Raw genomic sequence first — 26,234 nt, 5'->3', positions numbered from 1 at the left:
GAAAGTAGAGGAAAGAGATAACCTTAGTTCAGGGGTAAGGTAACGAATCGTTCAAATAAATTCCTTACGCATGCCCATTTTTTAGTAATCTCATCCCTGGTGTTGGGGAGGGAATAGGGAAAAATCAGAGGTGTATATTTTGTGCCCAAATACTTCAAAGTCAACAAAACAACATCTTTTTGTTGTCCACTAATATTAACTTGATCTCTCGACTTGTGCCCCCGCCCCCACCTGCCCCCCATTTCCGAAGTAGCCATTTTGCAGATTCCAGAGGATGGGAGCTGGGGCTGGACCCAAACCTCTGCGGAGCCAATCCGGATCAGTAGCTCCGCGGCTGATCTCCGATTTGGCAGCAGAGGGACCGGAAGACGGGAGGCTGGGTGTGCCAAACTTCATTAGCGGGGCCTCTAGGACAGTGCGTTTGGAGACTGCTGCAGAGCTTCTCCCTTCCTCACGCCTCTCCGTAAGCAGCTGTAAATAAGTGTGGTTAAATAGCTACTAGCTCCCAGGTGTGTAGCCTGCGTCTCAGGCTACCTTCCCAACCTGGGGCCGATGTGTCAGCGGACATATTTTTTTGTCCACAAAATACCACCTCTTCCCCGAATCACATGTGGCCGGTTTTAAATCGATGACAACACAAGTGCACCTAAACCAGTTGCTGCTCAAGATGAGATACGGTCGGGTAGCATCTGCAGGGGTTGCGGGCTGGATCCCTCAGTTGGGGGCGTGCAGGAGGCAGCCAATCAGTGATTCTCTTTCATCATGGATGTTTCTATCTCTCCCTTCCTCTCTGAAATCAATAAACATATTTTAAAAATATAAATAAGTAAAATACCAATGTTATAAAAAAAGATGAGATGCAGAATCTCAGTCAGGCCCAAGGAATGTAGGACGGATTTAGCAGCTCTTGAGTCCTAGTTCCAGGCTTCCTCCGCCCCTATTCAGTTGTAGCCAAAGCCCGGAGCGCGGGATTTCCCCGAGGAACTGGACGGCGAACGGGAGCGGCGGCACGGCCGGGAGCCGGCGCACGGGGCATGCTCAGTGGCGCTGCCGGCTGGGTGGCCCAGCAGCTGTACCCGGATCTGCTCGGCGCGGCGGCGACGTGAGCGCGCAGGGGGGCGGCGTCCTCGCCTCGTCTCTTTCTCTGCGCCTGGGTCGGGTGGGTGACGCGAAGCGCGAGAGAGATGTCGGATTTCGACAGTAACCCGTTTGCCGATCCGGACCTCAATAACCCCTTCAAGGTGAGCGTCGTCCCCAGCCTCTCCCGCCGCCGCAAGGAGTCATTGTTTGTGAAAACAGACAAGTTCCTTCGCGCCCACCGTGCCCGCCCCTCTGCTCCTCTCGGCCGCCTAGACTGGGCTCCGGGCCGCCGCACTCCTTTTGGGGTTCGCGCCCGGGCCCCCCGCGTCACTGGTTTGGGGGTCGGAGCGGAACCTCTTCAGCTCCGCGTCCGGACCCCCTTCCCCATGTCCCCGACTGAGGAGCGTCATGCCCTCCCCCGGGAGTGGGCCCGAGTGCCCGAGGGCTGCCGGTCCTCCTCTCGGGAGCGGACCGAGTGAGAGCCAGCCTGGGCAGGTGGAGTTGTCACCTGCCAGGCAAGCTTGGCTGGCCCGGCCTGGACCGGGCGGCGGCGGAGGGGGAGGGAGGCTTGCCCTCCGGTGGGGTTGTCATGGGGACCCGAGGAGGCAGCGAAGAGCTCTGCCTGGAGTGATGGCTGAGGTGTGTAGAAGAGGTGAGGGCACCGAGTACGCTGCAATTAAAAAAAAAAAAAAAAAAGGTGGTATTTTTATTTCTTAAACTTGCGTTGCGCTCAGATATACTTGTGTTGCGCTGCCACCCCTTTCTCTACGTTTAGGCTGAGGTGGAGGGTCTGATATCAAAGTTAAAAATGAACACACCTGCCAAAGAATAGTGCACGTGGACGATCACCTTCCTACCTAGCCACTCTTAGGAAGGGAAACGACGGGATATTTTCCAAGCTCCTTGTGCGTCACCGGTTCTCTGGGCTGTATCAGGATACCATTTCCCACTTGAGCTTCTTTCCTTCTTGGAGATTACCTTATTTATCAACCACAGCCTTGGAAGGGTTTGGCTCAAAAACGGGCAAAGGAAGGAGACTAAGGAGTTCATTATCTGCGCTTAAATTAATCCAGTATCTAAACAAGTAGCTCTTGAAAAGTACACCAGGTTTGATAATGAGCCCCGCTGCTTAGTACGTGAAAGTTGTTTCCAAATGTTGGTTGAATTTGTTTCTTAATTTCCCCCGGATATATGCAGTAGTAACCTTAATTCTTAGTCTCACAAAATGAAATAGTAACTTTAATTTGTGGTCACGTAAGTGCCACTTTTGGTTTGTTGAGTTTACATTTCTTCTTTTTACTCCTGGTTTTATCTCTTATTAAGAATCTGGAAGAGAAAAAAATACCCCAATTTTGATTTTTAGCCTGATAATTTGATGGAATATTATGTTAATTAGATGATCCTGGTTATAATTGACAATTGGATGCACTCTGTATAAACGTAGAATAGACCCAGTCACTATCTTTTGCCTCTGATTTTACTTGAGAACATTCTGTACAACTAGCATGGAACTTTCAGGTTTTTACAGATGATATGGTTGCATTTTACGGAGATTTTTCTCACTCAGAAGTGTAGTATTTAGTGTTCTATCATTCCATGTTGTGGAAGATCTGATTATTTAGTCATAGAAATTCTAAAGAGATTTTTTATAACTTGCCAAATGGGTGTTATTTTAAAGGTATATTAACCTGTTAGATTTTCCTAATTCACTTAATTCATTAATGCTGTTTTTCAGTGTCTGACAGTGTGGCTATTGGTTTTCTATTTGGTCATTCCATTTCATAGCTTATTTTATATATCTGGTTCTCTTTTATTCATTAAAATTTTTTCTTGAATTTATTGGGGTGACAGTTAACAAAATTATACAGGTTTCAGGTGCACAATTCTACAACACGTCATCTGTACACTGTATTGTGTGTTCACCACTCCAAGGCAAGTCGTCTTCCATCACCATTTATCCCCCCTATACCTTACTCCGTCTCCCCCTAGCTCCTATAGCTGGTGTTCTTGCTATTGCACCGACATTGTCTTCTTCTTAGCCCAGAATGCTCTTTTGTGACAGCTAGTGTTGCCAATGCTCTTTTGTGACAGCTAGTGTTACTCTTCTGCCACACATAAGGTTTCTGTACTAATTCTAACCCCCAAAATAGTTTTAAATACTCATTGATTGTGGCATAAAATTATAAACTTTTTGTTCTTTGTAAGTGGATGCACCCAGAGGATAATTTTTATTCAGGTTCATAAAATATTTCAAGGGATGGATAATTTAGGCTGTTGGCACACATGTTCCTGTTTATGGTCTTTCCCTGTTTTTATTGACAGTTCACAGCACAGTGTATCTGACCCTTTATATTTACATTTGTTTCCAGCTGCCCTTCCTCTTTCAGAGTCAAACTTGACATCTATAGCATATTCCTTCTTCATTTTTGCCTTTCTTCTATGTAAATGCGATTTTTGAAATAGCATTTCTGGTCCTCTCTACCTAAATATAAAAAGTTTCTAGATCCATCTTTGTATTACTTTATAATCATCTTTCTTTTCAAATATGTTAATATTTTCAATATTATAAAATAAAGTTCATATTTTCAAAATATATGATGTATTTTATATTTGGCAACTACCTAATTTCTTCTTGATTAAAAGGTTCTTGGTTTCCATTGCTTTTTCAGAGTTTTTAAATATTTTTTTTGCTTCACTTTTCTGTTAGGAACACTTTTTTTTAAAAAAATATATTTTATTGATATTTCACAGAGAGGAAGGGAGAAGGATAGAGAGCTAGAAACATCGATGAGAGAGAAACATCGATCAGCTGCCTCCTGCACACCCCCCACTGGGGATGTGCCCGCAACCAAGGTACATGCCCTTGACTGGAATCGAACCTAGGACCCTTGAGTCCCCAGGCCGACGCTCTATCGACGGAGCCAAACCGGTTTCGGCTAGGAACACTTTTTGTCACATCTTCATTTGAGCCATGTCATGAAAATAATTTCTGAGGATAATGTCTTTAGATAATGTGACAGTGGTTTACTTGATTTTATTAGCTGTTGTAAAGTTATTGGCTGGATTCAGTTCATTTTTTGATTGACTGCTTTATTTTAGCAGTTGTGATAGGTTCAGTTAATGAGTTTATGGCCTTTGATTAATTTTCATTGTGCATCAAGAAACTTGGAATAACTGGAAATGTGTAGTAATCTGAAAAAATATTATTATATGGTTGTTTTTGATAATCCAATCTTGAGTAAAATGTGGTTTTAAAGCTAGAGAGGAAAAATATTTTCTTGTAGTCAATGTATTTATTGAATAATTGCTGAATGTTCTTTATTCTTTTCAGTTATTCATTCTTTCAACAACTATTAAAGAAACATTTCTGTTTTTAAGGATATTAGCCTAACATGGCAGCAAACATGCTTGGAAGGTGAAATAAAATGAGAGAGTTTAATAACCAGAGGAGAGATTAGTAATATAGAATCTTATAAGTCAGTGCAAGAGTATATGAGTACAAGTCAGAATGACTGTAACTTGTTCAAAGGAGGGAACAGTAAGTGGCCAGAAAATTTTCATGTCTCCTAATATGATTTAGTATACGGTATTAATGTGCTAATTGATTGTGTTAGAAAATTCATTTTAGAAATAACAGTTAATGCAATTTCTTAAAATAGAATAAAAATCTCAGTTGGGAAAGGAAAATCTTAAAATGTATTTAGTTAGAGTTTATTCTATGTATGAAAAAAAGCCCAGATACATGCTATTTTACATTTGACAATGATCCTAATTTCTTTTTGATTAAGAACCTTTTGATTTCTATTGCTAACTTGCAACTTGATCATTGTTTGTTTTTAATCCTAACCGGAGGATATTTTTCCCATTGAGGGAGAAGGTGAGGAAGAGGGAGAGGGAGAGGGAGAAAGAGAAAGAAACATCAATGTGAGAGAGACACATAGATTGGTTTTGGCCTACTGGTTCCGGGATGCAACCCAGGTAGGTGCCCTTGACTGGAATCGAACCTGAGACCCTTTAGTGCACAGACCAATGCTCCAACCACTGAACAACACGGGCCAGGGTTTGCTCATTGTGTTATATCCAGGTGTAGGTAGTGCAGAATTGGCATTAGAACTTAGATCTCCTGATTCCAAGTCCACTGCTGATGGCACTCTATTTGGTTGCATTTTGCACACCAGAATTCTTGTTTTGTATTTGGTGCATTTGATCTTGGCTTTGTCACTAACCAACCATGAGACCTTGGAAAGTTACTTAGCCACTCTATATCTCAGTTTATTATTCTGTAAAATAGGATAATGGTACCATTACCTTCTCCATAGGATTGTTAATAGGATTAGATGAACATACATTTAGCATGTAATAAGTGCTCAATGCATGATGGCTTTAATCTGATAATAAAAAGTAGTATTAATAGTAATTCAAGGAATTGTATTTAATTATTATAACCATATTATTCTTAGCTTATTAATTTGGTGAAGTTCATGTTTCTTTTGACTCTTCTAGAGTGCTAGTAGTAGTTTTTTTGGCAGGTCATAGTAGAAGAATTAAGGCCAAAAATAATGAAGTGATTTGCCCTGAGTCACCCTGCTAGACTAATTCCAGGTTGTCTGAATTCTAATGCTTTGTCACTGCATATGCTTCCTCTCTAATTAAGTAACTGTATTAAAATGGAGCACAATGTCCATTTTGTTTTGGCCTCAAAAATTAATTCTACTTTATCTCTTAAACATGGCTTACAACTCAGCATTCTTATTTATGTTATCTTGTAAGTTACAGTAATTTTGAAAGTATACTAAGAATTCAGTTGAAGTTGAAAATTAAAAACCTTGTCATTAAAAAGTGACCCATAATTCAAAGATGTTATCCATTTTCTCATTTACATTAAGTTGATGTCACTCCTCCCTTATCCATTTAAATTTTAAGATTGGAGATAGTTTAGCATTAGGAAAGGATTTTGAGGATTTCTTCTGTGATAGTCTTAACATTGCAAACTTATTTTTCTACATTAACATGGACCTAGTGATAGTAGTAGTTATGGTCTATGGCAGTGGTCGGCAAACTCATTAGTCAACAGAGCGGCAAACTGTGGCTCGCAAGCCGCATGTGGTTCGCAAGCCGCAGTTTGCCGACCACTGGTCTATGGTATTTTACATTCAGATCAGCTGTGTAAGTTCCCACTCTTTTTTCTTAGGTTGATGTTTTTAAAAAGCATGTGTTGTGCTGCTGATTATATTTCACCAAATTAAGATGCATTATTATTTACCACTGTCTCAGTTACCTGTCACTGTATAACAAATAATCCCAAAATGCAGTGGCTTAAAACAACTATTTGCTCACTGTTCTCTTGCTTAGCTGGTCAGTTTGTTTACTTTTGAATGTTAGGGGCTGAAATCATTCAAGTGGCTTCAATCATCTAGCCCAGCAATTTTCAACCGGTGTGCCATAAGAGTTTTTAAAATATGCAATACCTGACTATTTAGTCAGAGGCACTGACCCCTTCTCCCTTAGATTGTCAAATAAAAAAATGACAACAGCCAATATAACAATAGCACTCTAGCATGAATGCCCTGTCTTGAACCATAAATATATAGATCATATAATAGAATTGCATCTTATTGGTCATGTCGCATAATAAGGTTGCATCTGATTGGTTAATTCTTGGTACCAGAAATCCTTATATACAAGTATAGGCACCTCATTTTTTAAAAAGTCACTTTGGAGCAAAAAGGGGAGGTAATTACTATTATTATTATTTTTATTGCGGTAAATCAAAATTACACCTGTTTTTTGTCAGATTGGCAAAAAATATAATTTTTGTGTGTGTGCTGTAGAATTTTAGTAATTAGTTTATGTGTGCCATGAGATGACGAAGGTTGAAAATTGCTGATCTAGCCCCTTCACTGAGGCTGGATTAAGATGTCCTTCCTCATTAAAGTATCTCACATTTACCTGGGGCTGTCAGTGGGGGCAGCAATTGGTTCTCTTTCATGTGGCCTCTCTACTAGGAATAGTTTACTCTCGATTCCAATAATTACAGACTGTTGTTGTTCCTTGTGATTAAGCCCCTGCAAACTCAGTCAACAGAGCGGCAAATCGCGGCTCGCGAGCCCCATGTGGCTCACAAGCCACAGTTTGCCGACCACTGGTTTAGGTGGTTTACATAGTGGCCACATTGTTCCATGAGGGTAAGACCTGACTTGAGTCATTTCACTTCAGCTACATTCTGTTAGTCAAAACAAGCCACAAAGCTAGCCCAGATTTAAAAAAAAAGGAGTGGGGAGGATTAGATTCCACTTCTTGATCTGAGCAGCTGTGTCCCTCTTGATACAGACCTAGGAACTGGAAAGATATACCCAGAATCAAATGGTGAGACAGTTACAGGATAACCTCAATACACACTTCTGTTCAAATAGGGGAGGAGTGGAAGGCACGATTGCTGGTCCATAGCAAGTCTGAAATCCAGCCAGGTTCCTGTATTTATTGTCCCCTACTTCAGGGGCAATGAGTGTTTCTTGATTAGGTACTAGTTCTACTACCTGGAAGTCTTTCCTTAATCTGTTACTTCTGCTTTTGGCTCCACCTTCTGAGAAGTCATTTTCCTGTGACATAAATGACCCCTGTTTGCAGCTGAGTACCATTTTCAGTCAGCTTTCTACCTGTTGAAAGTTGGGAGCCCAAAAGCCTCTCTTCATTTTGAAATGTCTCAGTTCCTTTTAGTTCAGATTGGCACAACTCTTTTAACAAGTTCTTGTTAATCTTATCAGGGTTCAAACTGTACCTTAAAACACATCCATTATTCTTTTTGAGACAATTGTTTTTATGTAGGATAGATTATCAGGGTGCTTTGGATCAACACTCTTATTTAGAAAACCTTTTATCTAGGTTGAGCATCTTCTATGGCCAGTGAAAGCTCTCAGGCAGGTATAAGGGGAGGCTGCTAATGGGGGTGGGATATTTTTTACCAAAGTAGCATTTGAACACAGTTTTATTTTGGTCCCATGAGTCTAACAATAATCATAATGGAGATGATGGTGACTGTGAAAAATTTTGAAAGTAAACTCTTACTGATATTACCAAAACAAAGTTTTTGTGTGGCTTTCTTTGGGAGTACAATTAATATTTAGTGGTGCTGAATGCAGATTCAGGAAATTTATTGGATATTTTCTTAATATGATTCACCAGTGTGATATAGTTTCTGAGAAATATATATTGGATTAATGAAATTAGTGATCATTTTTAAAAAAATGAAAATACAATATTCTGTTCTGATCTATCCCACAGGTATGCCAAGTACATTTTTAAAGAGTTGTTTGAACAAAGTAGAATGTGCCCAGAGAAGAAGTCAGAATAGTCATGAGTGTGGAATTGAGAATCAAGTCCTAGGAAGAATAATTGAAGTTTAAATTACTCAGTAGGTTTCCATCTACGGAAGGCTAAAGGGAAGTATGAGATATTTAGATACTTGAAAGAGTCTTGGTTGGTTGAGTAAATAAACCCGTTTTTGCTTCAGAGAAAAAAAAGATCTAAGGCTAATTGTCAGGACAAAAGTATCTTAATGTAAACTCTAACATAAAGATTTAAAAGCATCTATTAGAATAGCCTGACAATACTTTTTTTGGTAATGGAGTTCCCCAGTACTTGAAGGAATTCAGACAGAATTGGGATGACCTATCAGAGATGCTGAGGTAGAGATTTTTTTTTATGTTGTTAGTGATTTTACAAAGAGAGAGAGAGGGGGAGAGAGAGAGAGAGAGAGAGGGAGAGGGGGAGAGAGAGAGAGAGAGAGAGAAAGAGAGAGAGAGAGAGAGAGAGAGAGAGAGAGAGAGAACACGAATACGCATATTGATCGGCTGCCTCCTGCATAACCCTACTGGGTATTGAACTCACAACTTGGGCCTGTGCCCTGATTGGGAATCAAACTGGTGACCTTTTGCTGCATAGAACGATGCTCAACCAACTGAGCCACAGTGGCTAGGGCTGAGGTAGAGATCTTTGCATGTTAAGTTTTTTGTACTTTGAACTCTGTAATTATGTTTTTGTACCAGTATGGATCATTTTGTGAATTAATAAACTCTTTTAATCTGTTGGTATTAGGATTGAGTCTGATCATCTCAGCTAGAGAGGAGGCTTCATGTTTTAGGGGCCTGCTATGCTCTGAGCCTCAGTATCTGCTGAGGGAATAGCCCTTAGTGGTTGCTTACAGAAAGCTGATCATGTCCTCTGTTGTGTGACCCTTGCCACACTGGCCTCAGCTGACTGGTCTTACCAAAAGTACCTGGCCCAAGAAAAACCAGTCTCTGAGCTGATCAGAAGCAGATAAAATTGTTTAGTCCAAAAATTTTGCCTCAATACAGTGGTCAGCAAACGCATTAGTCAACAGAGTGGCAAACCGCGGCTCGGGAGCCGCAGTTTGCCGACCACTGCCCCCCAAAAACAAAGATATCTAACTGCTATCTTTCTCAGGAAAGTGAATGAAAGTACAGGAATAAAAAAAAAAGATAGTTGTAGTGGGAATAACTGGAAAGACATGAGGAAAGAGCCTAATTATCTTAATCATGAAACACTAGAGTAGAAATCATCTGGCCTGGACTTCTGAGGGTTATTTTCTAGAATTCTTAGAATTCTAGTTTCTATTAGAACTGATCTTGAGCTACAAGAGATACTGCCATGTCTTGAATTCCAACTTCTGTGAAACCTGGCACTTTTTTTTTTTTTAAATCTCTCCCCCCAGCATTTGAAGTGACTAGAATTTGTTTCATTCAACCAGAATTGCCAAAAGGTAATGCAAGGTAACATTTTCTTGTGAAAACCATGATAGAGTTAAATCTGTATTTAGACTTAATATAGATCTGAATGACAGAATGTAGGTCTACATGATAGAATTAAGCCTGTATTTAGTTTTTGGTGGTAGAGATGTTTTTAAATCACAAAGGGGAAATTTCCCAACTTTCGATAGGTGTGGGAACTAAAAGACGAAGTGGAGGATGATTGGATTTTACTTTGTACCAAGTCTTATCACTTTACTAGTATGTATACAGTATATGCATAGCCCATGGACACAGACAATAGTGTGGTGAAGGCCTGGGAGTGGAGGGTGCGGGGCGGAGGGGGTAAATGGGAAACAAAGGAGACATCTGTAATACTTTCAATAATAAAGATAAATTTTAAAAATGTTTTTATTGATTTTTAGAGAGGAAGGGAGAGAGAAACATTGATACCGAATTTTTGGACTGGAACCCGGATTCTTTGTCCGTCAGAATCGAATAATGAATCCACGGACAGAAAGTGGTATAGCAAAGGTGGAGTTTTATTGAAGAACAAGTACAGACTCCTAAATAGGGAGAGGGAAAGAGTCCCACAGAACTGACTCCCATGTAGGTAGGGGTAAGAGTCCCCCTGGGTTCCCTTTCCCTATGGCTTATATAGGCTGCAGATCCTGGTGCCTTGATATCCCCTTTGATTGGTCAATATTCCCTTAGACTGGTTACTATAGTAACTCCTGGGCTCAAAGGTCGAACCTCACAAGGGACGTGTGAGGTTCTCCCCCCTCCTTCCTTATTGTTTTCTTATTCCCTCTGGGCTTTCTTCTTCTTCTGAATGAAGGGCTTCCTTGTCTTTATTTTGTAAATACGACCTTTCTTGGCTACTTTCAGTTCCCTTGTCTTATGTAAATATACCTGTTGCTGCCTCCTTGTCTTATGGAGATGTAACTGCACCTGGCTTTCTTGTGTTATGGAAATGTACCTTCTCCCTGTCTGCAGCCCAGTACTTTTCCATGGACCCCAATTCTAAAAAATCCCTAAGCCTGCCTATGTTCCCCCAAAATTCCTGCTTCAACATCATCGATTGCCCACCTCCTGCATGGCCTCCCCCACCACCTCTAGGGATTGAGCCCACAACCCGAGCATGTGCTCTGAGGGGGGATTGAACCTCGATCTCCTGGTTTCTGCAGACAGGGCCAAGTCTTACCACCTTTATTTTGTTTGTTACTCCTGAGGCAACCTGTACTGTCCTATACCTTCTGACTTCACATGGTAGACCAGCATGGAGCCCCTGTTCCTCTTCCCTATGCAAGAACTGCCACAAGAAGTCTTTGTAGACCTATACACAGAGAGCAATCTAATAATCTCCTTCCAATTATCTCCTTCTCCCTGGTGGGTGCTTTTAAGAATTAGTAGTTAGTTTGTCAGTTAATGGATATTTGGGTTGTTTCTACCTTTTGACTATTATGAATAGTGCTACTATATGAATTTGTGTACAAGTTTTTGTTTTAACACTTGTTTTAAAATCTCTTGGGTATATACCTAGGAGTGGAATTGCTAGGTCATATGGTAACTGTTGAATCATTTGAGGAACTGCTGGACTTTTTTCCGAAGGGGCTGCACTATTTTACATTCTTGCCAGAGGTGTATGAGGGTTCTGCTTTCTCTACATCCTTGTCAACACCTGTTATCTGTTTGATTCTAGCCATCCTAGTGGGTGTGAAGTATCTCCTTGTGGTTTTGGTTTTCATTTCCTTGATGGCTATATGCTGTTAAAGCATATTTTTATCTGCTTATTGGCTATTTGTATATCTTTGGGGAAATATCTATTTAGATCCTTTGCCTGTTTTAAAATTGTGTTGACTTTTTTGTTATTAAGTTGTAAGAGATTTTTATATATTCTGGGTACAAGACCTTTATCCAGGTATATGACTTACAAATATTTTCTTCCATTTGTTGATATTGTCTTTTTACTTTCTTGTTAATGTGCGTTGAAGCACAAAAGTTTTAACTTTAAGTCCAAATTATCTGTATTTTGTGGCTTGAATTTTGATATTGTATCTATGAATCCTGTGCTAAATCTGAGGTAATGAAAATTTAATTCTATGTTTTCTTCTAAGAGTTAATAGTTTTAACTCTTTGAGTTAATTTTTGTTGATGGTGTGAAGTAAGGTTGAACTTCATTCTTTTGTATGTGGATATCCAGTTGTTCTAACATCATTTGTTAAACAGACTGTTTTTCCCCCCATTAAATGATCTTGGCACCCTTGTCAAAAATCTCTGTATTTTTTCTTAATCTTGCTAAACAAATGGAATATTTTATCTAAAAAGCTCTTTATATTTCATGCAGAATGGCTCCCAAATACCTGATGATTGTCCCTAGAGTATATATGTTAGCTTGCCCAGCTTTCAAAATTGCCAGAGCTAGTGTTGCAACTGCTTCTAAATCTCTGCTTGCTTTAAGATGTTCTTTTTTTTTTTAAGAAACAGTGTAATAATGGGTTTTACACTTGTTTTTAGAATATAATTTTGAACACACTATCAATATTACCAACTTGATTTTTTCTTTTTCCATAAAAGAAACACTTGCATTTATTTTACAAAATACAAATGAATTACTGAATACATTTTTGCATATAAACAAAAATATGGAAACTCTTAAACTAATAAAGCAGGGGAATAAGTGTATTATTGTAAGGTGTTTTGCATGAGTGTTGTGAGATCAAACATTGAGTATTGGTGGGATAAAACTAGGAAGAAGAGATTTGTAATAGTTATACACTGATAATTTTAACTTGATTGTTAAGTGAAACAAGGAAAGATAAGTACAACACTTGAATGCAAGTGACTTAGTAGGTGTAGCTATCAAAGGTTTTTGAATATCAGTCAAAACAATGGATAGTGTAGAAACATTATTACACAATAAATATAGTGGCCTAGTTGTATACATGCTGTTGGCAGCCATTTTACCTGTGGGAATCCTCTAATGGTGGTTAGAATTCTCATATGGTGATTTGGAATATATATAGAAAATGGTGAGAAGTGAAAGTGTAAAGTGGTGGGAAAAGAGTAGGAATATTGGCTAGTCATGGCAAGGAACTGGTATATACTAGTGTAATTTTACTACCATTTAGCAATTTCCCTAAAGCTGTTAATACTTGTTTTAGGTTGATTTAGTCAATCTTGTCATTTTTATTTATGTCCTAGCCCTAATTTTTTTGGCATCTGAGTCATAAATTTTAGTGAATTTGCTTGCAAGTAAGTGGCATATTGTAAAAATGCAAATTAGTGTATTCCCAAAACTAAAAAGAAGTATATTACATGCTTTTTCTATTTGGTTAAAACAACTCTTGGTGGAAATGTTTATATTTGAATATCAGGGGAACTTAACCACCATGTAGAGTTGAGTTTTCAGGAAAATATTCTATGAACTATATGTATTGCAGACAAACATTTCTGTGTCCTTAACCTGGTGTTAGGGCAGGGGTGGGCAAACTTTTTGACTCGAGGGCCACAATGGGTTCTTAAACTGGACCGGAGGGCCGGAACAAAAGCATGGATGGAGGGTTTGTGTGAACTAATATAAATTCAAAGTAAACATCATTACATAAAAGGGTACGGTCTTTTTTTTTTTTATTTCAATAGTTTTATTCATTTCAAACATTTTAAGAAGAATGTAAACACTAATTATTATAATTTGAAACTTCAAAAAATGGAGGAATCATAGCACAATAACATACCTTATATTGAAGATGGCAAAGGCAAAATAAAATTGCCTAACAAAGGAAAGGTACAAAAGCCTTCCAAATTAAACTTAAATATAATAAAGTAATTTAAAACTAAAACAAATAGGAAAGAACAAAATGTGTAAACAGTAAATTAAACATTTTCTTTAGTGCAACTTCCAAATTATGCCCGGGACGTAGATGTAGATGGCAATGTAGACTGGGTTGAAAGGTTTTTGGTCTTTAAAACATCAACTTCAGTGGGAACAATGTTGTTGGTCTCCTTTTTAGCTGATGCTCTGATACTGTGCTCTCCAGGGGCGTGTCTCCCTACATCACCACGATAAGGTGTCTATGCATTCCCAGGGTGATGTCGGGGGACGCGTCCGTGGGCATTACAAGGAGCCTCTGGAAGATTGAGAGGTTGTTCCTTCTACTGAATGGGCGGATATAAATCTGCCCACTCAGAAGAAGGAGCTGCGGCCGTGTTTCCCGACGTTGCCATGTTAACACTGCTGCTGGTGAAGGAGCGGAGGGGAGAGCAAGAGAACCCTCCGCTCTTTCGGCTCCGCGGGCGGGATAGAACAGCCGAACGAACGGATCCGGCCTGCGGGCCGTAGTTTGCCCACGGCTGTGTTAGGGGGATTAGAGGAAGGAGTAAATGAAGTTTGCAGAGCTTTGTCTTCCACTAGTAGAGGGGAGTAGGTAAAAGGGTGGCTCTAGAACCAGGCCGCCTAAGTTTGCTTCTCTTACTTCCTAGCTAGGTGACCTTAGGCATATTACTTAATTTATCTGCCTTCCGTATATAGTTGTTTTTTTGTTAGTTCGTTTGTTTGTTTTTTACATTTCTTACAGTTCCAGGAGTTGTTTTTTCCCCCGCTGAATCAAAGATGGGAAGCTCTTAAAATAACAGATAAAGGAAATAAAATAATGGTGCAAGATTATCTTTGGTTGCAACATGTGGTATTTATCTTCCCTATTTCATCCCTAAATTGCCTATATTTTCTAAGGCAGATTCTAATTTTTATTAACTTTTGAGTATTAACAGAAATAGTAACAAAGACAAAACATACAAATTATTGGTTGTCTTACAAAGTTTAGGGCTTTTTATATATCACAAGAACTGAGGGTAATAATGAGAGCTGTTTATTTTTTATTTTTTAAAAAAATATATTTTATTGATGTTTTACCGAGAGGAAGGGAGAGGGATAGAGAGTTAGAAACATCTATGAGAGAGAAACATCGATCAGCTGCCTCCTGCACACCCCCTACTGGGGATGTGCCCGCAACCAAGGTATGTGTGCCCTTGACCAGAATCGAACCTGGAACCCTTGAGTCCGCAGGCCGACGATCTATCCACTGAGCCAAACCAGTTTCGGCGAGAGCTGTTTATTTTTATAATAAATCACCTGGTGATGTTTTCTTTTTTTCTTTGGAAAGTTGTGCACAATTGTTTGTTTAATGTCGGTGATTTTTGAAGAGGACTGTTTTCCAAAGTGGCTACACCAGTGATTGGCAAACTGCGGCTCGCGAGCCACATGTGGCTCTTTGGCTCCTTGAGTGTGGCTCTTCCACAAAATACCACGGCCTGGGCGAGTCTATTTTGAAGAAGTGGCGTTAGAAGAAGTTTAAGTTTAAAAAATTTGGCTCTCGAAAGAAATTTCAATCGTTGTACTGTTGATATTTGGTTCTGTTGACTAATGAGTTTGCCGACCACTGGGCTACACCATTTTATATTCTTGCCAGGGGTTCTTTTTATGATACTTGAGTTTGTTCTTAATATTATGATTACTTTTTGAAGTCATGGGAAGCTAGCAGGAGGTGAATTCTGATCTCACAACTGGAATTCTGAACATTTCCCTCCCACAGACATATTATTGCAGAGAATGCTTAGATTTGGTGGTCCTATGATTTTAAGTACTGGCCTAGGGAGCTTACATAATACCAAGTTATCAAGAGTAAGTTTTGTTTAGCCAGAATTTGTTTCATAAGAAAATCTTCTATGAATTATACATTTACTCTTAGGTGGAAAAACTACATTTAAAAGTTAAATTCCTATAATATGACCAAATTACTAAGACCTTTTAAAATTTGTTCACATAATTTTGCTTGGCACATTTAGTGGTAATTGTTCTGTTATTTTGGTATTTAATATATTAAAGGAGCAGATGACATGATACTGTATATAGAGAACCCTAAAGATAAGTGAATTCAGTAAAGTAGCAGGATACAAAAGAAATATCCAAAAATCAGTTGCATTTTTATACACCAATAATGGGCTCTCAGAAAGGGAAACTAAGGAAACGATCGCATTTACAATTGCATCAAAAACCCCACCTAGGAATAAGTTTAACCAAGGATGTAAATAGCCTGTACTTGGAAAATTATAAGACACTGAAGAAAGAAATTGAAGAAGATACAAATAAGTGGAAGCATGTACCATGTTCATGGATAGAAAGAATTATCATCATTAAAATGTTTATACTACTCAAAGCAATGTATGGATTCAACACAGTTCCTATCAAGATACCAACAGCGTATTTCATGAAACTGGAACAAATATTCCAAAAGTTTATATGGAGCCACAAAAGACCCTGAATAGCCACAGCAATCTTGAGAAAGATGAACAAAGTTAGAGGAATCATTCTCTCTGATATCAAACTACTATAAGGCTATAATAATCAAAACAGCATGTATGCATGGTACTGGCATAAAAACAGACATATAGATCAATGGAACAGAATAGAGACCCCAGAAATAAACCCACGCCTCTATAGCCAACTAATATTTGACAAAAAAGGCAAAAACATACAATTGGGTAAAGATAGTCTATTCAATAAATGGTTTTGGCAAAAAAAAAAAAAAGAAAAGAAACTAGACCACCTTCTTATACCATTCACAAGAATAAACTCAAAGTGGATTAAAGACTTAAATGTTAGACTCGAAATCATAAAAATCCTGTAATCTCTGGGTGATAAAAAAAAAAATGTCAATAGGTACTGCTGGTTTTAAGTTTGACGCTTTTTTTTTTTTTAATTTTATTGATTTCAGAGAGGAAGGGAGAGGGAGATAGAGAGAAACATCAATGATGAGAATCATTGATTGGCTGCCTCCTGTATGTTTCACACTGGGGTTTGAGCCCAAAACCTGGGCATGTGCCCTGACCAGGAACCGAACTGTGACCTCCTGGTTCATAGGTCGATGCTCAACCACTGAGCCATATTGGTCAGGCTCGCCTTCTTCTTTAGCAGTCATTTATCTAGATGGTGAGAATTTATCCATCTTTGCAATTCCTTCCCATAAATCATTTCACCAGTCATTCATTGTCCATTCCCAAGTTGTTGTTTTTTTAATTTTCAAAAACCTAAAATATGCTCTTTGATTACTTAGAGCATAAATCAAACAATATACATTTGTTCTTGCATTAATCAAATCTGACATGAACAGGTTTGTATTTTGAAAAACTCCCTATTCTGATTTATCATGAAGAATAGATTGGGGAGCTGGTCAGAAGATGGGAAGAAGACCAGTAAAAAGGCTATTGCAATTTACATGTGAGAAATACTAGCAGCTTGATCTAGGGTAGAGGATGGGGGCAGGTGGAGAAGTGGATAGAAAGAAAGGAGAAAAAAAAAAAAGAAAGGAGAGAGCTGGGGTTGATAGAAGCTTGAGGGAGATAGATGGTTGAATGAATGTTTTTGTTTTTATTTGCTTGTGTGCATTTTAAAGATGACTGGGACTTGAAATGTAGGGGTGAACCATCCTATTGAGAGGAAGCAGTTGAACATAGAGAAAAGGATTACTGAAAATATTGGAAAAGATGAAATTTAGATATGGAGAGAGGTCTCCCCTCCAGCCCAAACCCTCAGCTAAGTTTTGCAAAGTGGCTTAAACGTTTGAACTGTAGGGAGTATCTAATACGAAGAAAAATAAAGGATAAATTAAAGACTAGAGTTATATTTGTGTTATTCTCCCCTTTTTTTTGAAGGGGAAGAGAAAGAAAGGTGAAATGAGTTAAACAGTAATTTAACAGCAGTTTTTGATCACTGTCTTTTTTTTAAAAATATATTTTATTGATTTTTTACAGAGAGGAAGGGAGAAGGATAGAGAGTTAGAAACATCGATGAGAGAGAAACATCGATCAGCTGCCTCCTGCACACTCCCCACTGGGGATGTGCCCGCAACCAAGGTACATGCCCTTGACCGGAATTGAACCCGGGACCCTTGAGTCCGCAGGCCGACGCTCTATCCATTGAGCCAAACCGGTTTCGGCTGATCACTGTCTTATGTATGCTAGGGAGCAGTAAGTGTTCATACCTACTAAAATCGTTCTCTCACACAGATTTTATTTAAATATAGTTAATGGCATGTACTTTTTATGTAGAGTTTTAATGGAATTCAAAATGGCAGCGAATATTGATTTCACCTGTTCTGGTTTTAAGGTCTGAAGATGGGCTCAGGTTACCTTAGGTCAGTGGTGGGCAAACTCCTTAGTCAACAGAGCCAAATATCAACAGTACAACGATTGGAATTTCTTTTGAGAGTCAAATTTTTTAACCTTAAACTTCTTCTAACGCCACTTCTTCAAAATAGACTCGCCCAGGCCGTGGTATTTTGTGGAAGAGCCACACTCAAGGGGCCAAAGAGCTGCATGTGGCTCGCGAGCTGCAGTTTGCCGACCACAGCCTTAGGTGATGGAAATTTATTGTTAGGATTCTTGTGGGAGGGAAGGTAGCCCAACAGTCACTGCAATTGTACTGAATTCAGTCTCTGGAAGCTAACATGTTGTCTTCTCAATCCACACCTTCCTGCCCTCAACTTCCTTCCTCCAAGTGGTGGAAGTCATTTTCACGTGAAATCAATATGTATAAAACAGGTAAAAATTGAGCTGCACCGATTCAAGTGAAGATTAGAGGGTTGATCTCTGTTACCCTCTTTTCCCTCTTGTGCCCTCACACTTCCTCCTCTTTTTCTCTTCACTTTACGGCCCTTTTAAAGATCTGTAGTACTGTATGAAAGAAAACTGTAACAAGTCATTACTAACTAGAATAGCTAGTAACTCTGTGGGCCCTGTTTTTGCTTTGGTGATTCATTGGCAACTCTAGTTATTGCCATTCCCTTCAGATCTGTACCTACTGCTCTTTTTTCTGGTCACCATCTGGACCTACTAAGTCTCCACTTGCAGACCATAAACCCAGTTCTAAATTAACTAGCAATGCCAACTCTAAAAATTGGATTAAAATATTCATATTTCTGTTTTCTTAATTTTCCCTGGAGGCACACATCCCCTCTTGATAATCTTCCTGCTCCACATTTTTAGAAAGCTTGGGAGGGGAATCCTGGGAAGTAGAGTGATTTTATTTCCTCCTTCCCATGTTATTGTACAGCAAGCCTAGGATCTTTATTTTTTTTGTCTGTGCTGTACTTTTAATTTATCCTTACTATTTGCTTTTTTGTTGTTGCCAAGTTTGAGGTTCCTTATTCAGTAGCTGGTTTCATTTGGTTAAGGCAGAAGGATTTGGCAAGGTGAGGGTGGTTATGAGAAAGTTGATAAGATTAGAAAGGTAGGCAGCTGCTGTGTTTGAGGGTCAGAGCCTTGTATCTCATTTCAAGAAATTTGTATGTTATCTTATAGTTAGTGGAGAGCCTCTAAAAAAATTGAAATAGATGAGGGGCATAGGAGAGGGGTTGGAAGAGGGGAATGACAAGGTTAGCTATTACTTTTTTAAAGGTAACTTTGATATCTGTGTTGAGGAAGATAAATAGGAGAAGGTACCTTATAGAAAAGAGAGCAGTGGTCTTCAGACTAACAGCAGCACAACACCTGGGAAATAGAGATTCTCAGGCCTTCCCTCAGAACTATTGAATCAGAAATTCTGGGGGTGGGGTGCAACAGTCTGTGTTTTATTTGATTCTGATGCATGCCAAAGTTTGAAAGTAGGGATATGGAGGCCAATGAGGTTACATTTCAGTTTGCAAATGTTTTTCACATTAATTATGTAGTTGATTTAGTTGAGATGTTCATTATGTTTGTGTTTTATATTCATAATTATATTCACAATCAAGAGAAATCCTATATAAGAAAAGCCTAATATGCTAAGTGTCCAGTCATCCGGTCGGCCATTCAACCAATAAAAGCATAATATGCTAATGATATGCTAAGGCCACTCAACCACTCACTATGACATGCACTGACCACCAGGGGGCAGACAGTCAACTGGTTGACCAGTCCCAATGAAGTGCACTGACCACCAGGGGGCCAACGCTCCGACTGGTAGGTTAGCTTGCTGCTGGGGACTGGCTGATCCGGACTGAGCGAGACAGGCCGGACATGCCCTGGAGCCCTCCCTCGGTTTCTCCCCGGCTGGCCAACCTCTCGTGTCCCTCCCTGGCTCCAGTCGTGCATCTGCGCCCTCTTGCAATCCGGGCTGAGGGACACCCCTCTCCCCCCGCCCCCCTGAGTGCACGAATTTGTGCACCGGGCCTCTAGTAGAGTAAATGTTTAGGTTATTTTGATTGAGTTATTTGCACGAAGGCCTAATATTAAAAGATTTGAAAAGCTGGGATAGTGTGGTAGGTAATCTATTATACTTGGGAAAGGGGAGACGGTCCAGGATCATGTGGGAAAATGAACTATGGTCAGTGGAAGTATTGGAGTAGAATAAACGAATAAGAGGTACTTAATTTTGAATGCTCTAGATGTTACCTGTACAAGACATTGATTTGTAAAGTGGTACTTGAAATCTGTATTAGGGAAAACTGATGGAAGATATAAAAAGGGGGGGAACCTGAACTCTGTGTGGAGTCTGAAGGAAAGGATGGTGGGTTTTCCCAAGATTTGTTAAGATGCTCTTGTGCAATCAGTTACACAGCTATTAAGATGTGGTCTATTTTCAGTCTGTATATAATTGCGAGCATCTGATTTGTATCTAACCCAGTCTTCATTTGTTTTTCTTTGAGGGTGCAAAGGCTGTGTGTTTAAATTTCAACTTTGTTGAAATGAAACTAAATAAATCTGATAATCTTCTTTATTTTCCTCTGTTAGCTTTGCTGGGTGACCAAAAGTACAGATAAAGCAGGTGCTTTGTAAATTGTGTCTTAAATGATAGTAAAAATTTTCCCCCTTCACATTTTATTCCAGGACCCATCAGTTACACAGGTGACAAGAAATGTTCCACCAGGACTTGATGAATACAATCCATTCTCGGATTCTAGAACAGTAAGACTATTCTTAATTGGACTACTTATAAATGTTAAAAGTGACGTTAAATAGCAATTATATATCAATTACGGTTTTTTAGTTGAATGGTTAAATTTATTTAAAACAAGCTGTTAGTATTTTATTTAGAATTTAGCAATTTAATTTTTATTCTTTTAAACAAGAAGTAATATCAGTAGTAATTGAAACTTACTTTGATGGTCCTAGTGAAATACTGCAAATTTTCTTTTATGTTCTACAAATTAAATTGCTAACAATATCTCTAATATGTAAATCTTACTGCAGTACTTTAAATAGGAGAGGGAGTTTTTTTTTTGTATATGTGTTGTCTTCATGGTAATCTGGGGTGATGTTTTCTTACAATGAAAGAGACCTATGTATGTAACTGTACCATGAATATTTGTATGATTGTCATTTGAATTATGTTATTCTGAATAGTATTAGCCGCTGGTAGCCTAGAACCTCTGGAACTTTACCTGGCCTAGGAACATATTCTTCTCTTCAAAATTCATTGATCTATAAAATGTAGGAGTATGAGAAAAAATCCTTATAGAACAGGGGTTCTGTACCCTAGATGCATATTAGAAACATCAGGGGAACTTTATTATACTATCCATTAGTACCCTAATCTCTTATAGTTAGGGCAGTTTTGTTGTTAGTTTTTGTTTTAGCCCTTTCATTGTGAACCAATTTTGAGAACTACTGAGGTAGGTTCTGTTGAGAATTCTCCCTCAAAATTTCTCTGGCAAATAATTTTGTTTTCTGTGTTTGAGTATTTACTTAAATATCATACTCATGAGGTCTCTAATTTTAAAAAATTATTGGCTCTTGAAATATTAGTCATGCTCTTAACAATTAACTAGAGTTTTGTGCTTGGTTGTACATATTAATATAATGATCCTTATTTGATCACCTTTTTTCAGATATATGTTTTCATAGTATAGAAAATAATTTTAAAAGATTATGTAGGCACTCTGGTCAGGTGGTTCAGGTGGTTGGAGCATCATCCCATACACCAAAAAGGTTGTGGGTCAGGGCACATACCTAGGTGTGGGTTCAATTCCTGGTTGGGGCACATAAGGAAGGCAACCAGTTGATGTTCTCTCTCACATTAATGTTTCTCTCCCTCTTCCTCCCTTCTTTCTCACTTCCTCTGTCTAAAATCAATAAAAAATAACCCTTAGGTGAGGATTAAAAAAAAAATTATGTAGGATTTCACTTAAAAATTTTTTCAAGATTATTATATTAAGTTTTATTTTTTATTTTTTGGAAGAACTTTTATAAAGTAAAAGCATTATGATAGGAATGAACTTTTAAATGTAAAGCCCTGATTTAGCATCCTTTGCTTGTGTGTAGTACCTGCAACCCAGGCTGGGATCACTACAGTGTTAATTGAGCAAGTAAATTTCAGATTGAACCATGTTAAATGGCCAATAAGTGGACCAGTTTTGACATGTAAAAATGTCAGTTTCATTTGGGGGTGTTGGAGATGGGAAAAAGACTTGAAGCCTACTGATAAAGAATAAAAAGGTTTTCATATACTTTTTTGGAAGATTTTCCTAGCAAGAAATAGGTTTAACCTTGACAGGAGCAACTTTACTTTTTTTTTTTTTTTTTTTTTATCAGTGATAGTATTCTTTATCAAGTTGTCTACTTTGTGCCATGTGCTTTATCTATATTATCTTATTGGATTCTTATAACATTCAAAATGGCTTTTTTTTTTTTAAATAAAAAATATGAGACAAAGGCCATTCAGCTTGTAAGTGGCAGAACTGGTTTACTAACTCATTTGTTTTCTATAAAACCTTTACCTTTTCATTTTGCTAGTAGTGTCTTTAGATTTCCTTTTTTATCTAGTTTTCTGTTTGAATGGACATGTTAGGGCAGGGGTGGGTAATGTCCAGTCTGCGGCTGTATAAAGGCCCATGAAATCATTTGGCCCTGCCAAGGCATTAGGGGTGAATTAATCAAATGTTTGACCAAATATACTAGTAGCAGGCTAATTTTTAAGTTGATAATTTTGTATGCCTTTGAATGATGTTATAAATATCTATATGGAAAAAAGGTTCCCTACCCCTGCATTAGGGTATTTAAGGAAAGCAACAATTAAATATTCAAATAATTTAAATAATTTATATATTCACTCTGTATTCTAAACTCAGAGAAGGGAGTTGTCACAGTATAAAATAAGTCTGTTTGCAGTATAATGGAAGGCTATTGAGCACTTGAGTGTGGCTAGTGTGAATTGAGATGTGCTATAAAAAATGGATACTCTTGCCGGAACCGGTTTGGCTCAGTGGATAGAGCATCGGCCTGCGGACTGAGGGGTCCCGGGTTCGATTCCGGTCAAGGGCATGTACCTTGGTTGCGGGCACATCCTCAGTGGGAGGTGTGCAGGAGGCAGCTGATCGATGTTTCTCTCTCATCGATGTTTCTAGCTCTCTATCCTTCTCCCTTCCTCTCTGTGAAATATCAATAAAATATATTAAAAAAAAAATGGATACTCTTGAGTTATGAAATCACTTTTTTGTTCGACCTAAAATGCATTTTCCTAATGAACTTATGTTGAGCATGATGGGTGAGTTCCCTGGCCTATCCTCTAAAATTTAATGTATAAATTACTAGAAGAATTAGTTCATCTTTGAGAATTGGTACATATTTATGGAGAATGTTTCCCTTTTAAATTAGGTAACAGTTGAAAATACCTACTGCAATTTGGTTTTCACTAGTTTTAGCCACTGGTGATGGTATTCATGGCTTCAGACAGGATATCTTCTGGTGGGACACCTATGTGTATGAGGGAAGTGTGGAGCTGCTGATACAAATCATTAGTGATATTTCTCAGTGCTTTAGTTTGCTGTCATATTGATTTTCTTCAAGGATAGGCTACCTGGGCCTTTTCTGTTCTGCTAGTTGTTGCCATATATAATTTCTGTCATTTACTGGTATACAGAAGAATCCTTTCTGTCATATATATATAGTAAGATCTGTACCTTTTGGCAGAAAGAAGAACCAGGAGAAGAAAATGCCATGTATTGGTATGCACACATTGTTATTTCTAACCTTAAAGGGACACAGGTAATTGATTTATGAAAGTAAGAGCTGCCTCTAAGATAATTCAGGACATAAAGTAGCCTGAGAGTCATAAGACCTGGATTCTATGCTAGACACTGGTGCTAATTTGTTGGTAACTTTAGGCAAACCATCTAATCTCTTTGAGCATCTTTTTTTTTTTTTAATGTGTAAAAATAGAGGCAGGGTGGAAAGTGTTGATTTGAATTATTTCTAATATAAGTTTTTCTTTTGAAAATGGATAAAAATTTTAGCTCCAGGGACTGAGGAGATAATTGTATTTAGCAGTTTACCTATCTCTAATACTGAAAAAAAAAACATTTTCTGTACTATAATGCCTATCTTTATTTTTTCTTGTGCATTTCTTCTTTTAATCTTTTCCTTTCTCCTTTTTTTTTTTTTTTTTTTTTTTTTTTTACTATTTTTTGTTTTTTAGAGCTTATTATCTGTCCTTTCCGGAACCAATCTTCTTTGTTTCTAATCCCAATTAATGGTAACTATTGCCTTCTATCCTCTTAGTGTCATTGGTTAGAAATACCTGTGTCCTCTTTAGCTCAAAAGCTTCTTCTTCTTCTTTTTTAACACCTAATCAGTTGCCACATCCTGTCACTTATACCTCCAGGAGATATTACCAGTCTGTCCTTTTCATTCCTACTAAACTGTCCTAATTCAGGTACTCCTGTGAAATAATACAGTGGCCTATCCACTTACCTTTTTTCTTTTCTTTTGCACTGTGACTGGAATTAGAATTATTTTCCTAAAGCAGAGGTCTCATTAGGTCTGCTCTCCTTAGAAATGTGCACATGGATTAAGCATTGGCTGTTTTAGTAGTGTGGCAATGTGGGGGCCCTACATGATTTGACCTCAGGTTGCCTTAAAAATTGTTTTTTTCTAGATTCTTTTTTAGAGCAGTTTTAGGTTTACAGAAAAATTGAACAGAATGTATAGAGTCTTCATGTACTTACCCGCGAAACTGTCTTTTAGTGCTATCCTCTAATGTGCTATTTGCTCCAGCTGAAGTCATCTACTGACTAACATCCAACTCTATTGATACCACCACCCCTTAGCCTTTTACCAGTCACTGAATTGAGTCAAGAGAGACTGTGTGGTCATAATGCCTGGCTTCCCTACAATATCTTCACCTCCTTCACTGGGTCAAGATGAACCCCTCATACTAGATACATTACTTTTCTATTGCTGTGTAACAAATCACTACAAACTTAGCAGCTTGAAAAACTGCACATTTATTATTTCACAGTTTCTTTTTTAAAAAAATATATTTTATTGATTTTTTTACAGAGAGGAAGGAAGAGGGAAAGAGAGTTTGAAACATCGATGAGAGAGAAACATTGATCAGCTGCCTCCTGCACACCCCCTACTGGGGATGTGCCCGCAACTAAGGTACATGCCCTTGACCAGAATCGAACCCAGGACCCCCCAGTTCGAAGGCCAACGCTCTATCCACTGAGCCAAATTGGTTAGGGCTATTATTTCACAGTTTCTGTGAATCAGTGACTGAGTCATTTGCTTAGGGTTTCACAAGGCTGTGATCAAGATGTTATCTGGGCAATATTCTCATCTAGAGGCTTGATTGTGGAAGAATCTGCTTCTAAGCTTATTCAAGTTGTTGACATTGCTGGCTATCAGCTGGAGATAGCCCTCAGTTCATAGATGCCATCCACAGTTCCTTGCATGTAGCCTTCTCCAACATGCTCACTTAACTTCATCAGGTCTTCAGAGTATCTGTCCCTCTAGTCCAGTGGTCGGCAAACTGCGGCTCGCGAGTTTGCCGACCACTGGACTACAGGCTGCTGCTATTCCTTGTGATTAAGCCCCTATCCCAGTGGTCGGCAAACTCATTAGTCAACAGAGCGGCAAACCACGGCTCGCGAGCCGCAGTTTGCTGACCACTGCTCTAGTCTGATAAGATGAAGTCTTATATAGTGTAACATAGCCAAGAGAATGACATCCCATCACTTATACCATATTTTGTTGGCTAGAAACAAGTCATGGACCTGCATGTACTCAAGGATGTGACACTAGGAGGGGAGAATCATTAAGGTTCATTTTAGGGTCTGTACACTACACTGAAATAAGAATATGTTACTCATCATCTCTTCACATCCATTTAAAAGGGTCAAAGTGGAGCCCCCAGAGCATCTATCACCTTCTACCCACAACATTTGTCTAAATTCATCAGGACTAATCTCATTACGTCCCCCTTTTTTTTAATATACACATTTAGTTTTATTGTATGTAACAAAGCAACTTGTACACTTTTAACGTTTAAAACAGCATCATCTTTCCAGTGAAACAAAAAAAATTTTTTTAAAAATAAACAGGAACAAAATTACAATAGAGAAATGTCAATTCCGA

At 38.6% G+C, this 26,234-nt stretch overlaps 1 protein-coding gene across 2 annotated transcripts in view; it reads left to right on the top strand.

Moving 5' to 3' along the window:
* Positions 1–983: 983 nt before the first annotated feature.
* SCAMP1 (secretory carrier membrane protein 1) overlaps positions 984–26,234 on the top strand; it is a 72,308-nt gene continuing 47,057 nt past the window's right edge. Inside the window, exons 1-2 of one of the 2 annotated variants that reach the window (XM_080682420.1) lie at positions 984–1,241; positions 20,709–20,786. In XM_080682420.1, coding sequence (XP_080538546.1) covers positions 1,185–1,241; positions 20,709–20,786 — 135 coding nt within the window. In that variant the 5' untranslated portion in view covers positions 984–1,184. The remainder of the gene's footprint in view (positions 1,242–20,708; positions 20,787–26,234) is intronic. The other variant, XM_080682421.1, reaches the window with a different exon arrangement.

Source organism: Plecotus auritus (assembly GCF_963455305.1).
Source record: "Plecotus auritus genome assembly, chromosome: 7".
Taxonomy (NCBI): domain Eukaryota; kingdom Metazoa; phylum Chordata; class Mammalia; order Chiroptera; family Vespertilionidae; genus Plecotus; species Plecotus auritus.
The sequence above is the reverse complement of the archived record's forward strand: the minus strand, read 5'-3'. Positions and strand labels throughout refer to the sequence as shown.